At 41.3% G+C, this 18,109-nt stretch overlaps 1 protein-coding gene across 2 annotated transcripts in view; it reads left to right on the forward strand.

Moving 5' to 3' along the window:
- CPNE4 (copine 4) overlaps positions 1-18,109 on the forward strand; it is a 598,316-nt gene that overhangs the window by 417,580 nt on the left and 162,627 nt on the right. For both annotated transcript variants that reach the window (XM_053221448.1, XM_027061847.2), the window contains one exon: positions 16,683-16,862. In XM_053221448.1, the coding sequence (XP_053077423.1) occupies positions 16,683-16,862 (180 nt within the window). The remainder of the gene's footprint in view (positions 1-16,682; positions 16,863-18,109) is intronic.

Genomic DNA, 18,109 nt, shown 5'->3' on the forward strand with positions numbered 1-18,109 from the left:
GATGCGGAGAAAGAGGATCCCTTTTGCATTGCTGGTGGGAATGCAAGCTGGTGCAGCCACTCTGGAAAACAATATGGAGGTTCCTCAAAAAACTAAAAATAGAACTACCCTACGACCCAGCAATTGCACTACTAGGTATTTATCCAAGGGATACAGGTATGCTGTTTTGAATGGGCACATGTACCCCAATGTTTATAGGACCACTATCAACAATAGCAACATACCAACAAAAAGAATGGAAAGAACCCAAACATCCATCGATGGATGAATGGATAAAGAAGATGTGGTATATATATACAATGGAGTATTACTCAGCAATCAAAAACAATGAAACCTCGCCATTTGCAACTACGTGGATGGAACTGGAGGGTATTATGCCAAGTGAAATTATTCAGTCAGAGAAAGACAAAAATCATATGACTTCACTCATATGAAGACTTTAAGAGACAAAACAGATGAGCATAAGGGAAGGGAAGCAAAAATAATATAAAATCAGGGAGGGGGACAAAACATAAGAGACTCATAAATATGGAGAACAAACTGAGGTTTACTGGAGGGGTTGTAGGAGGGGGGATGGGCTAAATAGGTAAGGGGAATTAAGGAATCTACTCCTGAAATCATTGTTGTACTATATGCTAACTAATTTGGATGTAAATTTAAAAAAAAATTTTTAAAGGCTAAAAAAAAAAAAAAAAAAAAGAATGAGCAAGGCAGGGTACAGATTAAGGATTAGCTAGTTTGAATAATTTCAATGAGCTCCATAGAATAGGGGCTAACCCTAGCAGTCTGTTACCTGTCCCTGGGCTGATTGGGATAGAAATCATGGCCCAGAGCATAAGAGCTGGGCAAAGGAGGTCACTAGGGGTATGGGCTGTGAATTCGTTGGTTTGCATATGAAGATCATGATCCAGGTTTCTTTACTGTCTCTAAGAATTAGCCAGCCCTGACAGGGACAGACCAGACCCTCCATGGTCAGCAGGGCCTCGAGATATGAAAGCATGAAAAATATAGAAAGTAAAAAGTCATAATTAATACATTCATTCTGTTTTGCCTATGTTTGTGCATATGTACTAGGCCAAGAAAAATAGACCTCACATTGGATCAAGAAAAGGCAGCAGCAAGCTGGAAATGAACCATGAACAATCTATAACCACTAAGCTTATTCTCTAAGTAATTAAAAACTGTCCATTCTCTGGCCGTCAAAGCCAGTTAAAAAAAAATCTTATTTGGATTCAGGCATAGAATTAGAATCCCAGAGTTAGAATAAACCTTAAGAATTAGTCCATTCCATGGGTCGCTTGGTGCCTCAGTCAGTTAAGCATCAGACTTTGGCTCAGGTAATGATCTCATGGCTTGTGGGTTGGAGCCCCACGTCAGGCTCTGTGCTGACAGCTCAGAGCTGGGAGCCAGCTTTGGATTCTCTGTCTCTGTCTCTCTCTCTGTCCCTCACCTGCTCACACTCTGTCTCTCTCTCTCTCTCTCTCTCAAAAATAAATAAACATTAAAAAAAAAGAGTCTATTCCTCATCCCTCCCTGCATCTCTTATTTAAATCTCCTCTTCTTCATTCCTGCTAAGTGGTATCTTATCCCTTCTTCAGGTTTTTCTGATTGTAAGAAAGGTCTTCTCTGTATGGAACCAAAATCTGCTTCATTTTGGCCTCAGCCTGTTAATTTCTGAAAGCCTGATGTCTTGCCATGCAAATACAAAAAGCATTTAGCCCTGCTCCCAAAACAGCTGCCAAATCAGATAAAATGTGCATAATGGGCTTGCAGAACTGATGAAGAGCCACTCGAATTCGTTACACACATTGTACATCTAAAGATGTCACTTATGAGAATTTGTTTTCTGTCTTGCTTTCTGTGAGCAGCAATGTCTCCCCTGCAGGGCACCACAGTGTTGCCAATAGCCACCACTACACAGAATGTCCTACCTGTGTACTCAAGGCTTACCACAGAATAAATGGGACCTTGAGTAGGACATCTATGTTATGAACTGGACTCCATGCTCTGGGTTGAATGATAATGTATTTAGTTTAAGGCTGAACCCCTAGGACCTAGCTCAGTACTGGAAAAATCACATGCATTCATTAAATCTTCACTGAGTGAATGAATACACTTTGCTATTTGAAGTGAAAACACTATCTTTCAGGGGGCCAAGGTTAGGAACTGAAATCACTGATGTGGCTACAAGATAGCAATATTTTGGATTACATTTGCTGAAGCTTCTCACCTGTTGAACAAAGAGCCAACATAGAAGGGCTATTGTATAGCTTCAAGGAAAGAGTGAGCATTAGGAACTTAGCACAGAGCCCATGGTAATCTGTCAAATCACTCCAGATATTACTGATTTGCTACTTTTTTATAATCATGAGAGTGCCCAACCCCATGCTTATAAAATTGGGCCTGTAATAAATAGTGGTTATGGATGATCATTTTAATGATGCTGATGGTGATGATAGTGTGATGGGCAAGTTCATCACTTAGAGATTTGGCTCCACTCACTAATAGTACTTATATCTAGTGAAGCACCCCAAGATGAAGCTCTTCAGTATGACAGTATGACTGACAAATGAATAAGAGTGATGTCACCGCATCAGTGGAAGACACTTCTAAAAGAGACATATGCTCCATAAAAGAAGCATTGTATGCTGTATGTACATGTGTATGTAAATACAGGGGAAGTTTAAGAATGGAAAGGGAAAAAAAGAAAGACAGAGAAGGATTTTTACCTCTTCTAATAAAGACATTATCTTGTGACAGCCTTAGAGTACTTGCCACAAAGAATCAGTCTACCTGAGTGGTTGGCAGTGAATTGAAAATCCGTTGAGATTAATTTTCTGATTACCAATCCTTTTCATTTATCAAAAACTCTCTCTCTCTCTCTCTCTGATGTTTACAAGGAAAGAAACAGGAATAGGAGGGGGGAAATATGCATTTGGAGAGCTTTGTAGTTTATGGAGTAGTTGAATCTTCTGGGTGGAGAGAGAGCTGTCATTGTATTAGTCTAGCACATTCTAGTATTCAGCCTACTGATGGGGGACTCAAGTCCCAGATGATCAGGATTAAACAAAGAGGATGTGCTTCTAAAATGTTGGGTATCCATCCTACCATGCTTTCTCTCAACCCTGTGTGAGCAGCTTCAACTTTTAAATTAACAAATAGGGGGCGCCTGGGTGGCTCAGTCGGTTGAGCGGCCGACTTCGGCTCAGGTCATGATCTCGCGGTCCGTGGGTTCAAGCCCCGCGTCAGGCTCTGTGCTGACAGTTCAGAGCCTGGAGCCTGTTTCAGATTCTGTGTCTCCCTCTCTCTGACCCTCCCCTGTTCATGCTCTGTCTCTCCCTGTCTCAAAAATAAAATAAAACATTTAAAAAAATTAAAAAATAAATTAACAACTAGAGTAAAATATTGGAAATTCCTTGCCTTCAAGAAGAAATCTTTTAGAAAGTAAAGCAAAATATATATATGTATATATTTATATAAATGGGGCAGAAGGAGTGGGTGCTGGTTGTTGGGTTTCAGTGAAAAGAAAATCCAGGTATATAGCCACTGACTAGCAAATGGGCAACACCCCAGATGTGTCACTCAGCAGGGCCTGCGACATAGGGCTAAACAAAGCTGCGTGGTCTAAATTGACTGTGGAGAGAGGGTCAGGGGCCTGTGGCACATATTAGAATCCACTTGAGGCTGAGAAGAAACTCATTTCTCTCTACTACTCTACCTATTTTCATAACACTTTAAGGAAAGCTCTTTAAAATATATGTTGTTGGGTGTTAACATATGTATCTCTGAAAAGAAAAGGAGGGTTTAAAAAGTTTGGAAAATACTAGAAAAGTTAACACATTTCTTTGCTGCAGAACTCAAAAACCTTTAATATAAATCCCTCTTGATGGCTTTCTAAGAAAAAGGGATAGTAGGGTGGGCTTTCAAAACTCGTTTGACTACAGAGTGCTTTACTTCCAGGAGCTGCTTTCAGAGCTAGTGTGCTACAGTGCATGTTCCAGAATGCTGCTTGAAAGCATTAATCACCCCATTCAAAGGACATTCAGTGATGTCTGATCATGCACCATTCTCTTAGCTGACCAGTCACATCTGGCTTGGTTCCAGGACCTCTTTGACTGATGCTTGTGTAGGGAGCCACCTTCTAGCCCATTTCTTGGTGTGGCCTAGTTCCATAGTGTTGCCCCCTTCAGAGGATTTGTTTTCCAGAATTTTGTCTTAGATGTTGTGGGGGATTTGTTCTTATTGATAAAACCAACAAAAAAGGCTAGATGTGTATATGTGGTTTTTTGTGTGTTAAACTGTGATTTCTAAAACACCGGGCCCTGGATCCTATAAGTTGTATATTCAGGAAGTCATGGAATAAGAGGTTTGATGTGGTGAGATGGAACAGTGCACCAGGAGTCAGGGAATCTAGCTGGATCCACATCTCAATTACTTCCTGAATTGGGGAATGTCATTTTAAGACCTATGGGCCTCTGTTTCCTCTGCTAAACGTTGAATCACTGGAGTAGAAGAGGAATGACATACGTGTAACACATTAGCCACTCCTACCTCCTCCTACACCCAGGGAAGACATTGCTAAGTGATCAATAGTCCCACTAAATACAGAGATAGCCTCAGGTACCTTTGTAACACCACATTCCCACCAATCACTCTGAACTAAGAGCAGGATAAAAGGTGCTGCCATTTTTATACTTGATAAACTAAGAATAAAAGATCTGAGATAACTGCTATCAGCAGCATATGCCTCATGAGAAAAGCAAAGTGTCAAGAAGAGGTAAGCACCCCTCCGTTAATGAAAGAATGCTGTGGGCATAAGGTTGATGTGCTCTCACTACCCAGTGACATTTGGAGAAGGGCCACTTGGATCACGTGACTAATTCACAACTTGGACAATTGGGAATTGACTTACAAGCAGAATGGATATTGGTAATTCTAAAGGAGTTGAGGAAGAAGGAATTGGGACCCGGGGGGCTGACCCCAAGCTATGGACAACCTCTAATTGCTTCATCCGTGCACGTGGACAGCTATTATGAGGAAGGCGGAGGCACGCCTTGGCGAGTCCACCTTCATAGTGTGCTGGCTGGTGAGCATGTTGGACTTGGGATGCGTACACAGCACCCTGTAGATGAGTTTCTTTTCACTATTTCAAACATCAATTAATAAGAAAACTAAGGCTCTCCAGCCTTGGAAGACTTTTCCAGAGGACTCCACAGCTGTGACAGAGAGATGAGAAGGTGGGAACATCCTGTTAATAAGCAACATCTGAGTGAAGTGCAAATTGCTTTGCACTTGTGTGGGATTAGCCTCCAAGCTCCTGGATGAGGAGGATCTGACATTAGCCACAACTTGGAGTGACCTGCAATCCAACACCTTCCCACTCCCAATCCTGTAGGCCCTGCCTGCTTTTAGAAGGCAGGAGTGAATTTTGTGAGGCAGTTTCTGATTGCTTGATATTTATGTGCCAGCTTACAGCTGGAGTGGGAGGTAGAAGGCAACTGATTTAGGATTGAAAAACACCATTTATGGGGTGCCTGGGTGGCTCAGTCGGTTAAGCGTCCGACCTCAGCTCAGGTCACGATCTCACGGTCCATGAGTTAGAGCCCCGCGTCGGGCTCTGGGCTGATGGCTCGGAGCCTGGAGCCTGCTTCCGATTCTGTGTCTCCCTGTCTCTCTGCCCCACCTCCATTCATGCTCTGTCTCTGTCTCAAAAAAATAAATAAATAAATGTCAAAAAAAAAAAAGAAAAACACCATTTATGTTATAGAATCTTCTTTTTTTAATTAATTAATTTTGATGGGGGAGGGGCAGAGACCCAGAGAGAGAATCTTGAGCTGGCTCTGCACTGTCAGCATGGAGCCCGATGCAGGGCTCGAACCAACGAACTGATCATGACCTGAGCCAAAATCAAGAGTTGGATGCTTAACAGACTGAGCCACCCCAGCACCCCTGTTATAGAATCTTCTTATGTCCTCTTGGCTTAGAGCATTCAGTTTTCTCCTGAGTTATTCTAAAGGGGCTCTAGCTAAGTGAAGGAAACTTGAAGAATAAAATACAGAAGAAGGGAGAAGAGAGAAGAGAAAGTTTGAAGACTGAGAAAGTTGCACTGGATACTCAACAGTCACACTAAAAAGACTTTAGGGTCTGTCACCCAGCTGAAGGTGTTAAAGATTGTTTTCTTCTCAAAGAGCATTTGGAGTATTGAGTGTTGGGAAGGGTACTTCTTAAAATCACTGTAGTCAGAGGGTACCTAAATAGATGTATTCTCTTTAAGAGAGATGCCATGTGCCAGGAAAGAAGTTTAGGGGAAATCCCAAGTGGCTCTATCATTTAATAGCTGGTGACTTTGGGCAAGTTAACTTCTTTGACCCTAAGTTTCCTCATATGTAAAATAGTGGTAGTGGTAATATGTAGTTGTTGGGGTGACTAAGTGGAATAATATATGTGAAGGGGTTAGGACAATGCCTGGTGCATTCTAAGTTCTCAATAAATGTCCTTTATGATCCATTGTTGAACATGATTGGGGAATGCAATATTGTGGCTAAAGAAGAAGTTACCACATGAATCCCATATGGATTACCACTTTTCGAGGTCCTAAAAGATCATAGAATTCACTCATCATGAGCCACCAGACTGGACAAAATTCCATCTCCCCTTGGGGGATGAAAGGCTCTTCCAGGTTTTGCGGTATCTCGGGCCATTTTTAAGGGCATACCTGAATCAGTCAGAGTTTCAGCCAAAAAATATGTTTATAAAGGAAACATTTATAGCTGTGTCAGCAAAGTTAGAGGGATTAGCAAGAGATGCTGAGATGCTCAAAGACTGGCAATAGTGAAAAACTACCACTAGGCTTACTGGGCAGGCAGAAGTAGTAGTGTTACCAGAACCCAGTGAGAGCTAGAGCCTTTCAGGAAGCATTTCTAGGAGATTTGTAGGGGGAGGGACATAGTCACTGCCAAAATTGCAACATGAGGCAGGAAAGGGGCAAGCAAAACATACCAACCTCTCTTTCCTCCCACTTTATGATCTCCTACCTGTACATCCCATTGGCTGAAGGAGGCAGAGTGCAGAAAAAAAACCAAATGAATCAACCCATGCAGGCCAGTTTCTTGGGGCACAGAGCAGAGCAGAAAGATCTGGAGATGCAAAAGAGAATAACCACCACACTCACTAACTCTTGCTTTACAAATTGGGAGCACACCATTAATGGAGTGGTCAGTTGGACAAGACATCTGAATAAACCAACCCATAATGTGGTTATTTCATTCAGTCTTCATGTCCTATAGCAAAATGAGCAGTAGTCAAAATGACACTTCCACAAAAGCAGAAATGTACCAGTATACAAAGTCTGATCCAGGAGCTGGGGTGTGACACTCAGAATAGATCCCACAATACTTTGTTTCCTGGTCTCTGTGTACCTTGGGGCTGAGTCATAACAGTTGGTAATATAATATTACTGGTTTTCAAACTTAACTGTGGACATTGGTTAAGATTTTTAAACTACTAGGTAGTTTAGCCATACCATAGAATGGGTAGCTCATAAACAATATGAGTTTATTTCTCACAGTTCTGGAGGCTAGGAAGTTTAGCTCAAGGGAGTCTGAGATCAAGGTACTGGTAAATTCATTGCCTAGTGAGAGTCCTCTTTCTGGTTCAGACACTGCCAGCTTCTCACTATCTCCTCACATGGTGGAAGAGGAAAGGGAGCTCTCCAAGATCTCTTTTATAAAGCCACTAATCCTATTCATGAGGGCTCCACTCTCATTGAATTTAAAATTCAATTCCTCAGGCCCACTAGCCACATTTCAAGTGCTCAGTAGCCATATCTGGCTGGTGGCTACCATATTGGGCAGTGCAAATTTAAAACATTTCCATCATAATGGAAATTTCTATTGTATAGCACTGGTGCAATGACAAAACCCCTAAGCTAAGTGGGCTGGGGCTCAAGACAATGAGACATGGAGTAGAAAGCAGGAAACTAAGCCACACAAACTGGGCACTCATGTTGAGGAAAAGGAATAGCTGTAGAGGACACAGAGGCATTCAGCACAGGAAGACATATTTGAGCCCCCTGCCAGTATGCTGATTTAGTCAGCATTGCCTCTGGCTCTGTATGGATGGAGCCAACAGCCTAGAGGGGCTGGAGAGGGCCAAAAAGGAATAGGAAGAACCAGAACCCATCATTGTGACACTAAAGACCTCTGCGAAGGTGCTTATAGGTTGATGCTCATTTTATTTACTTCTGAGCCACACTCCTGGGCAAGGTGATGTCCACTCTGAACAATACAAGCCTGGAGCTATGTCAGGTGACAAAGGACTGTCTAGCTCTAGTTCTCTAGCAGGCTCAGCTCCAGGGCCCCCAAAATAGAACCTAGCTGGCACAAGAGCACAAGAGGTCCTGTTACATGAGAGCCAGGCTAAGCGTATAGCCAGGCTAAGATGCCAGGAGGGTTCAATGGATCAATAGAGAGATGTTTGTAATCCTAAACTACTTACTCAGTTTAATCTAGAGCATTTGAAGGTTTTACCATGTGGTGGGTGAAGAGTGCCTTTTTTGGAGATAAATCCGTGAAAAAAAGCCAGAATGGATATTTCTTGAGAGAGGTAGAACGGTGTATTTGTTTCCTAGGTAACAAAGTACCACAGATTGGGGTAAACAACAGAAGTTTATTCTCTAACAGTTTGGGAGGTTGGAAGTCCAAGATCAAAATGTTGCCAGAGTTTGTTCCTCCTGAGGGCAATAGGGAGAATCTTTTCCATGCCTGTCTCCTGGCTCCTGGGGATTTGCTGGCAACCTTTGATGTTGCTTAGATTCTCCAGTCTCTTCCTTCATGTTCACAGGATATCTCCATGTATGTTTGTCTGTGTCCAAATTTATTCTTTTATAAAAGACCAGTTGTATTAGATCAGGGTTTACCCTAATCTAGTACAACCTCCTCCTCATTTAACAAATTTCTTCTATAATAATCCTATTCCAAATAAGGTCACATTCTGAGGTACTGATGATTAAGACTTCAACATATGAATTTTGAGGGGTATTATTCAACCCATAACAAATGGTACAGAAAAAAAAAACATATATTTTGGAGTCAGACGGACTGGGTTTGAACCTTGCTTTTGCCACTGCTTTTCCAATGCAGTTTGATTTTATTATCTGCACAATAAGGATGATATATTTAACAGATTCATTTGTAAAGTGATAAATCTGTGGTAAAATGAAGCACTTTTATGTATCACCAGTTAAGAAAAGATGCTTCCAATTAAACAATGGCATATCATCAATTATAACATGCCTCTCGAGTTTAAATATGCTTAAGTGTGAAATAAAATTATGTTTTAAAATCAATGAAGGTAAAGACTAAAGATGACATATGGAGTGCCTTCTGTGGAAAGATAAGAAGGTATACAATAAAGGTGCATCACTTTTGTACCTCACCCCTTCCTTTGCCTGAGTGGAAAAGTTATTATCACCATTGGTCATCACCCAACTTGCCATCCACTTTAAGACCGAATAAAATAATTTACTGGGCAGGGGTCAAAAGGATTCTCTAAGGAGGTGGCTTTTGGGAAGGGTGTTACCCCCACAAAATTTTTATGATTGCTTCAAATAGGAGGTGTCTTCCAGCATTTCTCTCTGGAGGACCCCAGTATTTATTCCTTTGTTGGCTAGCAATTACATTCATGCAGATGGTTCTGAGAACCAGAGAGCCTCGGAGAAGTTTGTTTTTTTAGTTGAGGCTGAAGGTTGGATTACTAGGGGACACCACTAGCTTTAGGGCACGTGTAAGTCTGCATTGATCAGGACTCATGTCTCCAATGTCAGATAGGTAGCATCCAGCGACGTCACCCCCTCAGTGACAACTCCAAACACCTCTCCACATTTCCAAGTGCCTCCAGGAAAGTGAGTGTTATCCCCAGTGAGAAACCCTAAGCTAAACGAACGTGTCCAGGTGGGAGGTCAGCTTCTGCCTGGTATTTTACGATAGAGGGAAGCAAAAGCTGCCAAATATCAACCATATCTTCAGTTTTAGAAACTGATGAGCAGGCACCCCCCATCCATGCGGTAGGCCAGCCAGGCAACCAGGAATGATGCGACCCCAGAATGTAGACATATCTTAAAAAATGGCACCAGTAAACTCAAGTTTCTACATGTGACTCTTTATATAACCAGTAAAATGTTGAAGAGTTCTAGTCCTATCAAAGTAGAGAATATATTTAAACTGAAAATAAAAGCCACATCTCACAGAATCATCCTATCATCTCTGTTGAGTGCTTTGTGTTTGTTGCAGCTATAGGGCAAGCCACCAGTGCTGCAGCCAGTCACTTGAAATCAGCAGCCGCTAGCAGCTGAAATCCTGAAATTGAATAACACTATTTCTGATGGCTCAGTGATTTATTTTTATTACCTAAATTTTATGTGGTTTAATACATCCCCTTGGTAGTTATGTGGTTTGAAAAAAGATAATAAATCCTTTCTTTTCTTCCAACCCTCACTAAGTAAATATTGAGGAAATATTTAAGGAATATCAGTTTGAAGGAAAAATTTATTATAAGCTTGCCAGAGTTGGGGTGGAGGGAATCCTTGCGTCTCTCTCTGGCTCATGATGTCTTTCTTCACCAGTACCTGTTATCTTTGGGATAAGGGCCTGTACTTCTCCAGAAACCTTAGACCACTCAATGACTGGCTTTACCTTCCCCCCACTAATATCATCACATTGCTTAGCCCTCACATCCCTCACATCTTTTCCAGCCCTTGGAAGCCCAAGGGAGCAGACAGCCATTCTGTGCATAGTCTTGAACCATTTCATGATGACATTTGTTCCCTACACAATCCAGTCGCTATGGATGATATTCAGAGCCCCCATTATACCTTTAATATGCCCAGTGGATAAACCAATCTGCAGAGGCACAACCACAACGTCACTCACTGAATTTCCCTACCACCTCCACATTTTACATTTGTCATCTGGTGTGTTCATTACTCTGAGCAACATGGTTTAGGTGGAAAAACTTCAAGTTTGCATGACTGTATAACATAAAGGTAAAACACACAGACTCAGGAGCTTGACTACCTAGGTTCAAATCCTACCTTTTGCAAGCTGTGTGAAATTGGGAAAGTTACAGAGTCTCTCTACCTCCTGGTAAGAGGGGATTATAACAGTACTTACTTCATAATGTTCTCATAAGGATGAAAAGAGAGTGCCTGTCAAATGATTTCAACAGATATTTCATCAGAGAAGATATATAGATGGCAGAGGCTCGTGGGTTGGTCAGTCGGTTAAGTGTCCAACTTTGGCTCAGGTCATGATCTCACTGTCCATGGGTTTGAGCCCTGTATCGGACTCTGTGCTGACACCTTGGAGCCTGGAGCCTGCTACAGATTCTGTATCTCTCCTGTCTCTGCCCCTCCCTCACTCACACTCTGTCTCTCTCTCTCAAAGATATATAAACATTAAAAAATTTTAAGAAGGATAAATAGATGGCAAATAAGCATATAAAAAGATGTTGATCATTAGCTATTATGAACATGCAAATTTACATCACAATGAGATACCACTGCACACCTATTAAAATTTTTTTAATTAAACATACACCTATGTCAATACTATGTATTTACCCAAAAGAAGAAATATATGCCCATACAAATGCTTGTACATGAATAGGTAATGCAGTATAATAGCCAAACTGGAAACAATCCAATTGGACATCAGTGGAATATTACTCAGCAATAAAAAAGATGGACTATTGATGTATATAATAATGAATAAATCTCAGAATAATTATACTGAATGAAAGAATAAATACAAAAAAGACTATATACTATAATATAAGCTTATCGAGGATACAAACTGATCTATCATAACAGAAAGCAGATGGGTAGTTTCTTGGGAATGGGTAGGGGGAGAGATGGGAGGAAAGAGTTACGGAGGGGCATGAGGAAACTTGAAGGGGTAATGGCTATGTTCACTATCTTGATTGTGGTCATGGTTTCACAAGTATGTACATATATCAGAACTTATTGAATTGCACAATTTAAATATATGTGATTTATTATATGTCAACTGAACCTGAGTAATGCATTTTTAAAGTACCTTCGGGGTGCCTGGGTGGCTTAGTCAGTTAAGTGTCCAGCTTCACTCAAGTCACAGTCTCATGGTTCGTGAGTTCGAGCCCCACATCAGGCTCTCTGCTCTCAGCAGAACCTGCTTCAGATCCTCTGTCCCCCTTTCTCTCTGCCCGTCCCCTGTTTGTGCTCTATATCTCTCAAAAATAAAAGAAAATTTAAAAAAAACATTTAAAAAAGTAGATACCTTGACACAACATGCCTTTTATAACTATTAACTATTATACACTTCAACGTTATACTGAAAAATGTTTTAGATGAAAAAATTTTTAATGTTTATTTATTCTCTGTGTGTGTGAGAGAGAGAGAGAGAGGGAGAGAGAAAACCCCAAGCAGGCTCCATGCTCAGCATAGAGCCTGATGCAAAGCTCAATCCCACAAACTGTGAGATCATGACCTGAGCCAAGATCAAGTGTTGGACACTCAATCAACTGAGCCACCCAGGCACCCCTAGATGAAATTTTTAAAAGCATCTCAGCAAAAGCAGTACTTGATCATTGATTCTATTGCCATCATACCATAACCTAGCCACATTTTTCATTTCTTTCAAGGAATTCTCATGAGGAAACTTGAATTAAGGAAAATAGTCCAGGCTTTGAGGTCCAAAGGCATGAGTTCAGGTGCTCATTCTTTCATCCAGTACTGTGTGCTGGTATTTGTCCTTGACTTTTCTCATGTATAAGATAGTACAAAGTTACATCACATGATTGCTATAAGAATCAAATAAAAAACTGGATGTACACATGTTCTGCAAATTATAAAGCAGCATGAATATATCAGTAGTTATAACTAGGGAGGAAAGGAGATAAGCAGAATTTTTGAAGACTGGGTAACAGGACCAGCAAGATTAAAATAAACCTTGACAAAAAAAAATCTCACACAAGAGCAAGGGATAGACCCTACATCTCCGTAATTTCCTTACTCTGATATTACCACATCAGAATTGACTGTGACACTTTTAAAACTGCAGATTTCTAGGTCCCACCCTATACTTGCTTAGTCAAAATCACCAATGGTAGAGAATAGGAACCAGAGTTTAAAAAAAAAAAAAAAGGCTGCCTGGTTGATTCTAACCCAGCTGGTAGCATCAATCAGTGGATGGCCTTTTGGAAAACAGTCACCTTGATCTAGATGCCTTTCAATGAGGAACATGAGCTATCCTAGGCTTTATTGCTCAGATTAAGCCTCACTTCAGTCTCCAGAAAAGATAATGCATCTCCCTTAATGACTATGAATGGAGAAAGTTTTGAAACATCTTCTAAATATGCATTTAGTATTGCAAGCTCTTCCTCTACCTCATCCTCCTTCTTCTCCTGAGCTCCTCTATGCTTTTAGGATTCTTATTGGCTCTTAGATTGTCTTTGGAAATTATCTGTATTGGTAATACAATTGTGTATTTCTTAGTTTATTTCCAACCAATCATTTCCCTCAAAAAAACAAGTCATTCCATGTTGCATGTTGGCAGCTTGCCTTGGATAGACTGTCTGAAATGTGTGTCTTGATGCCAACATGAACTTTATATCTACGTGGAATCACCATATGAAGATCAAGAAGTGAGAAGAGAAGCAGCAGGATCAGTGCACATTAGCCCTTTGTGCCATCTGGGGTGGTTAAAGCAGAGGAACAAAGATTAGAACTGGGTGGAATTTCCAGTCTCCTATCTCTTACCATCTCAACCTGCCTAGGACTCTGTTCTTCCATCCACAAGGAGAGAAGATTCCTTTTCTGTGTCTTGAGGATGTCAAATCCACCTATAAGCTAGTTCTTGGGGATTATTTCAAAATTCTCTATCAAAAGGCACCACGTGAATTTAATGAAAATTCTTATATGGCTCATTATTCTGTGAATTTGGACCAGACGTTGCAAAAACACCTCTAGGGCTCAGACAAGGAAACTCACTTAGGGAGAATAGCTTGGAAACTGGAGAGTGAGTGCCCCATCTGAATGAGGCAGTCCCCAATTGTTGCCATGTAAATGTGGCCCCAGGGTGGCAGACATTCTGATTTTTTTCCAAAGGTGGTGGGGGGGAGAAGAAAAATAGTCCCTTCTATGGGACTATTCTATTTTATCTGTAATTGCCTTTTATGTTGCCAAATTAAGGGAATAGTACTTTTATAAAAAATATTTTTAAAGCTTTTTACTTATTTATTTTGAGAGAGAAAGAAGTGTGAGTTGGAGAAGCGCAGAAAGAGAGGGAGAGAGAATCCCAAGCAGGTTCTGCACTGTCAGCTCAGGGCTTGATGTGGGGCTTGATGTAGGGCTCAAACCCACGAACCGTGAGATCATGATGTGAGCTGAAGTCAGATGCTTAACCAACTAAGCCACCCAGGCACCCCAAGGGAAAAATAATTTTAAATGGGACTAATAAAACAGTTCCCAAGTCAGCTTGAACTTGCAGACTGCTTGTTTGTGACCTCTGACTTACACTATTATTCAAAACAATGATTTCTTAACAACTGAAAAAAAATATGCCAGTACAGTAAATCCTTGTACCTATACAATCAACCAATGACATATTAAGTCCTGTCCTGCAGAATGAACATTATATACAAATCTAAAATCCAGCTCAAATAGAAACTGAGCTTTAAGCAGAAGACAGAGTAGTCAAATAACCATTGGTCTGCCTAGTCAACAATAGGTTGGGATTTGGTTTCCTATCTGTTGGACAGGGACATGACCAGAATCACATTCTCCTTCTCACAACCTGGATTGTCGATCCCATCAAGAAGAGCAGGTGAGGGGCACCTGAGTGGCTCAGTCAGTTAAATGGCCGACTTCAGCTCAGGTCATGATCTCACGGTCTGTGAGTTCGAGCCCCATGTCGGGCTCTGTGCTGACAGCTCAGAGCCTGGAGCCTGTTTCAGATTCTGTGTCTCCCTCTCTCTCTGCCCCTCCCCTGTTCATGCTCTGTCTCTCTCTGTCTCAAAAATAAATAAATGTTAAAAAATAAAAAGAAGAGCAGGTGATGTTCTTTATAGGACAACTCTCTCACACACAGGGCCCAGAGGGAGGGCTGGAGCCAGGGTCAAAATACTGAATGCAAGAATGTCAAGGGAGGCTGCAGCAAGTATTGAATTTTTTCTTTGCCTGATAACATGTATGTGCGTGATACAGTCAAACACCACCTTCCCTTCATTTCTTTTCTTTGAGAGACTATTTCCCTGTACCGTAATAAAAATGCAGGAAATGGTTTCCCCAATTTGTGCTAATGAATGACACTTGGGAAGTATCCAATAGACCATGTTTCTATTTGAAAGCTGAAAGTACATGTAGGCTCCCGCTGATCTGTAAAATATGAGTAATGGATATTTCCAGTTGAGAAACACTGTAAGATCTTGGGTTAACTGTAATTTGGTCCTTTAAGACTTCCCAGGATATAAATGGTATTGTAAATGGTATTTTTACATGTGCTGGGCATAGAAGAAAAGAACTTTAGTGGTAAGGGTACCAGCAAAAACAGCATACCCGGAAAGTTTCATCTAAAGTGTTAAATTCTTTTTAGAGGGACTCTTTCTAGGGACATGGGAAAGTATAAGGGAGCCAACTAAGGACAGTGAGGCTCACTGGGGATAGCAACAGCAGAAAGTCATTAGCACCCCTTAGTTTGAAGGGTCAAGACAGGGAGGGGTGATTGTGTTACCAGAACCCAGCAAAAGCTCCCTCCTCTACTAGCAGAATCTCTGTGTGCAGAGGCATGGTGTGCTGCCAGCACCTCTCTATCCTCCCACCCTCTGATCTCCTGCCAAGTCTTGCCTTTGGATGACTCAAAGCAGAACCTACAGGGTAATAGAGCCCAATCAATTCCACCCATAGAGGTCAACGTCCAGGGGCAAGAGTAGGGTGGACAGTGGCAAATACAGATCTGGGAGAGAGGGGCAAATAAAGAGTTATTATCACAGAAGACAAGGGGAATAATAACTCACGGAATGTTAGAGCAAGAAGAGGCTTTTCATCTTCAAATCCTCACTTTGTTGATGAGGAAACTAAGGCCCAGGGAATTAAAATGACTGAGTAACCATTATAAACCCAATAAAGGTATACTTGAGACCAAAGGCAGTCATCTTCATATCCATTCTCATGGCCTTCCCATTTCATTATTCTAGGACTCAGGAGTTATAAAACTAATGTCAGGGTAGGATTAGTTAAAATGGGGTACCTGCATGGTCATTTGCCATTATTGTGCCCATCAGACTTCACTGATCTCTTACAGATTTCTTTCCTCCTGAGCCCAAATGTGCCTTCAGACTCTTTCTCATCCTAAGGCTCCAGGAAGCCACCAATAATTGATCCATCTTGTTGCCTTATTACACCCAACAGTTCAACATGCTCTAATCTTTAAATGCAAAGCTTCAGATTATGCTAATAAGATTTCCCTCCTTGACACATGGCTCATTCTTTGATGGTGCTTCCTTGTGTGCTTTCAAACTGCTTCACTCTGGTGACTTGATGGAGGGCATTTATGTTTTGGAAGAAGGAGAATCACCATAAGATTATTTCACCTAAAGGGTAATAATAAAAAGCCCTAATCCCTGGTGTTTTTTCTCTTCTCTCCTTGCAGGTTGACAGAACAGAGGTGATTCGCACCTGCATAAACCCGGTGTATTCAAAACTGTTCACTGTGGACTTTTACTTTGAAGAGGTGCAGCGCCTGCGGTTTGAAGTTCATGACATCAGCAGCAACCATAACGGGCTGAAGGAGGCCGACTTCCTGGGTGGCATGGAGTGCACGCTCGGCCAGGTGTGTCCACAGAGGGCCCTTCCCACTCCTTGCCTCCTTGGGGCCTCTCTTCCTCCCCTTTTTCCTGTCTCCTCTGCTTTATTTCTCCCTTTGATTTTATTTTCCTTTTACACGTAGCATTTTAGGAGTTCCCATTCACTGCAATACCCATTATAGTTACCTTTATATTTACATAGGGATGATGCAGCAAATATGTGAAGACTTACTTATTTTGCAAAATTAACTATTTTCTCTTTTGAATTCCTTCATTCCGTCAGTTATTTCACAACTATTTACTGGCACTTTTTACACTCTGATTGTGTGTGCTATATATCGTCTTATGCTGTTACATTGTAAATTTCCATCTCCCAACTCAACTATGAGAACCCCCATGCAGGGAGTACTGCTCATGTACATGTATTCCAAGCTTTGGGTGCCAAAATATCCCAAGAAAGGGGATAAATAGCTTTTGGTGCATGAATAAATGCTTTTACTTAATCCTCACAATTATGTGAAATAAACATTATTATATCCATTTATAAATGAGAAAACTAAGACTCAGAGAAGTTAGGCCTAAAGCCTCACACTGATAAGTGGCAGAACTAAAACTCCAACCAGGTTGGTCTCACCATAAACTCCGTAACTTTACATCAGAACACTTTTACTTTTTCCTTCCCTACTGCCATGCCCAGAATTTTAGTAGGTTCTGAGGGGAGGTCTAAATGAAGAAATAGCCCTTGTGTCGAGGAAGTGGACATTCTAATTGGAGAAGGCACACTACATACACCTAAAAGTAATTCATGATGCAGCTTAAGCCATAATGAGACAAAATATCCTGGGCTATATTCATAGGGTTGTAGGCCTTCAGGAAGGGAGAGCTCTCTGCTAGAATCACAGTGACATTGTGGATTCAAACATTGAAAAAATATAGTCCATAGATGGAAGAAGGAGGAGGAAGGCCTTTCAAGTAAGAAATCAATACAAACAAGGCCTAGAGGTCAGAACAACCAGGGCAGGGGTAAGGGCAGAGGAGACCCAGGTTCACTGAATCAAGGTCAGATGCTGATTTACTACAAAACTAGTGAGCTTGAACTTCAGAGCCCCTCACTTGGGTAAACTGCTTCCAAGGCTCTGTGTGACATTTTTATTTGTAGTCATGTACTTTTTTCTGAAAGGATTCCAAATTATATAAACCTCAATCCTCACAAAACCTGCATCAATCCCATGCAGAGGCAACGGTGTGGTTTAGGGTTTAGTAAGGAAGATTC

Source organism: Acinonyx jubatus, chromosome C2 (assembly GCF_027475565.1).
Source record: "Acinonyx jubatus isolate Ajub_Pintada_27869175 chromosome C2, VMU_Ajub_asm_v1.0, whole genome shotgun sequence".
In the NCBI taxonomy this organism is placed as follows: domain Eukaryota; kingdom Metazoa; phylum Chordata; class Mammalia; order Carnivora; family Felidae; genus Acinonyx; species Acinonyx jubatus.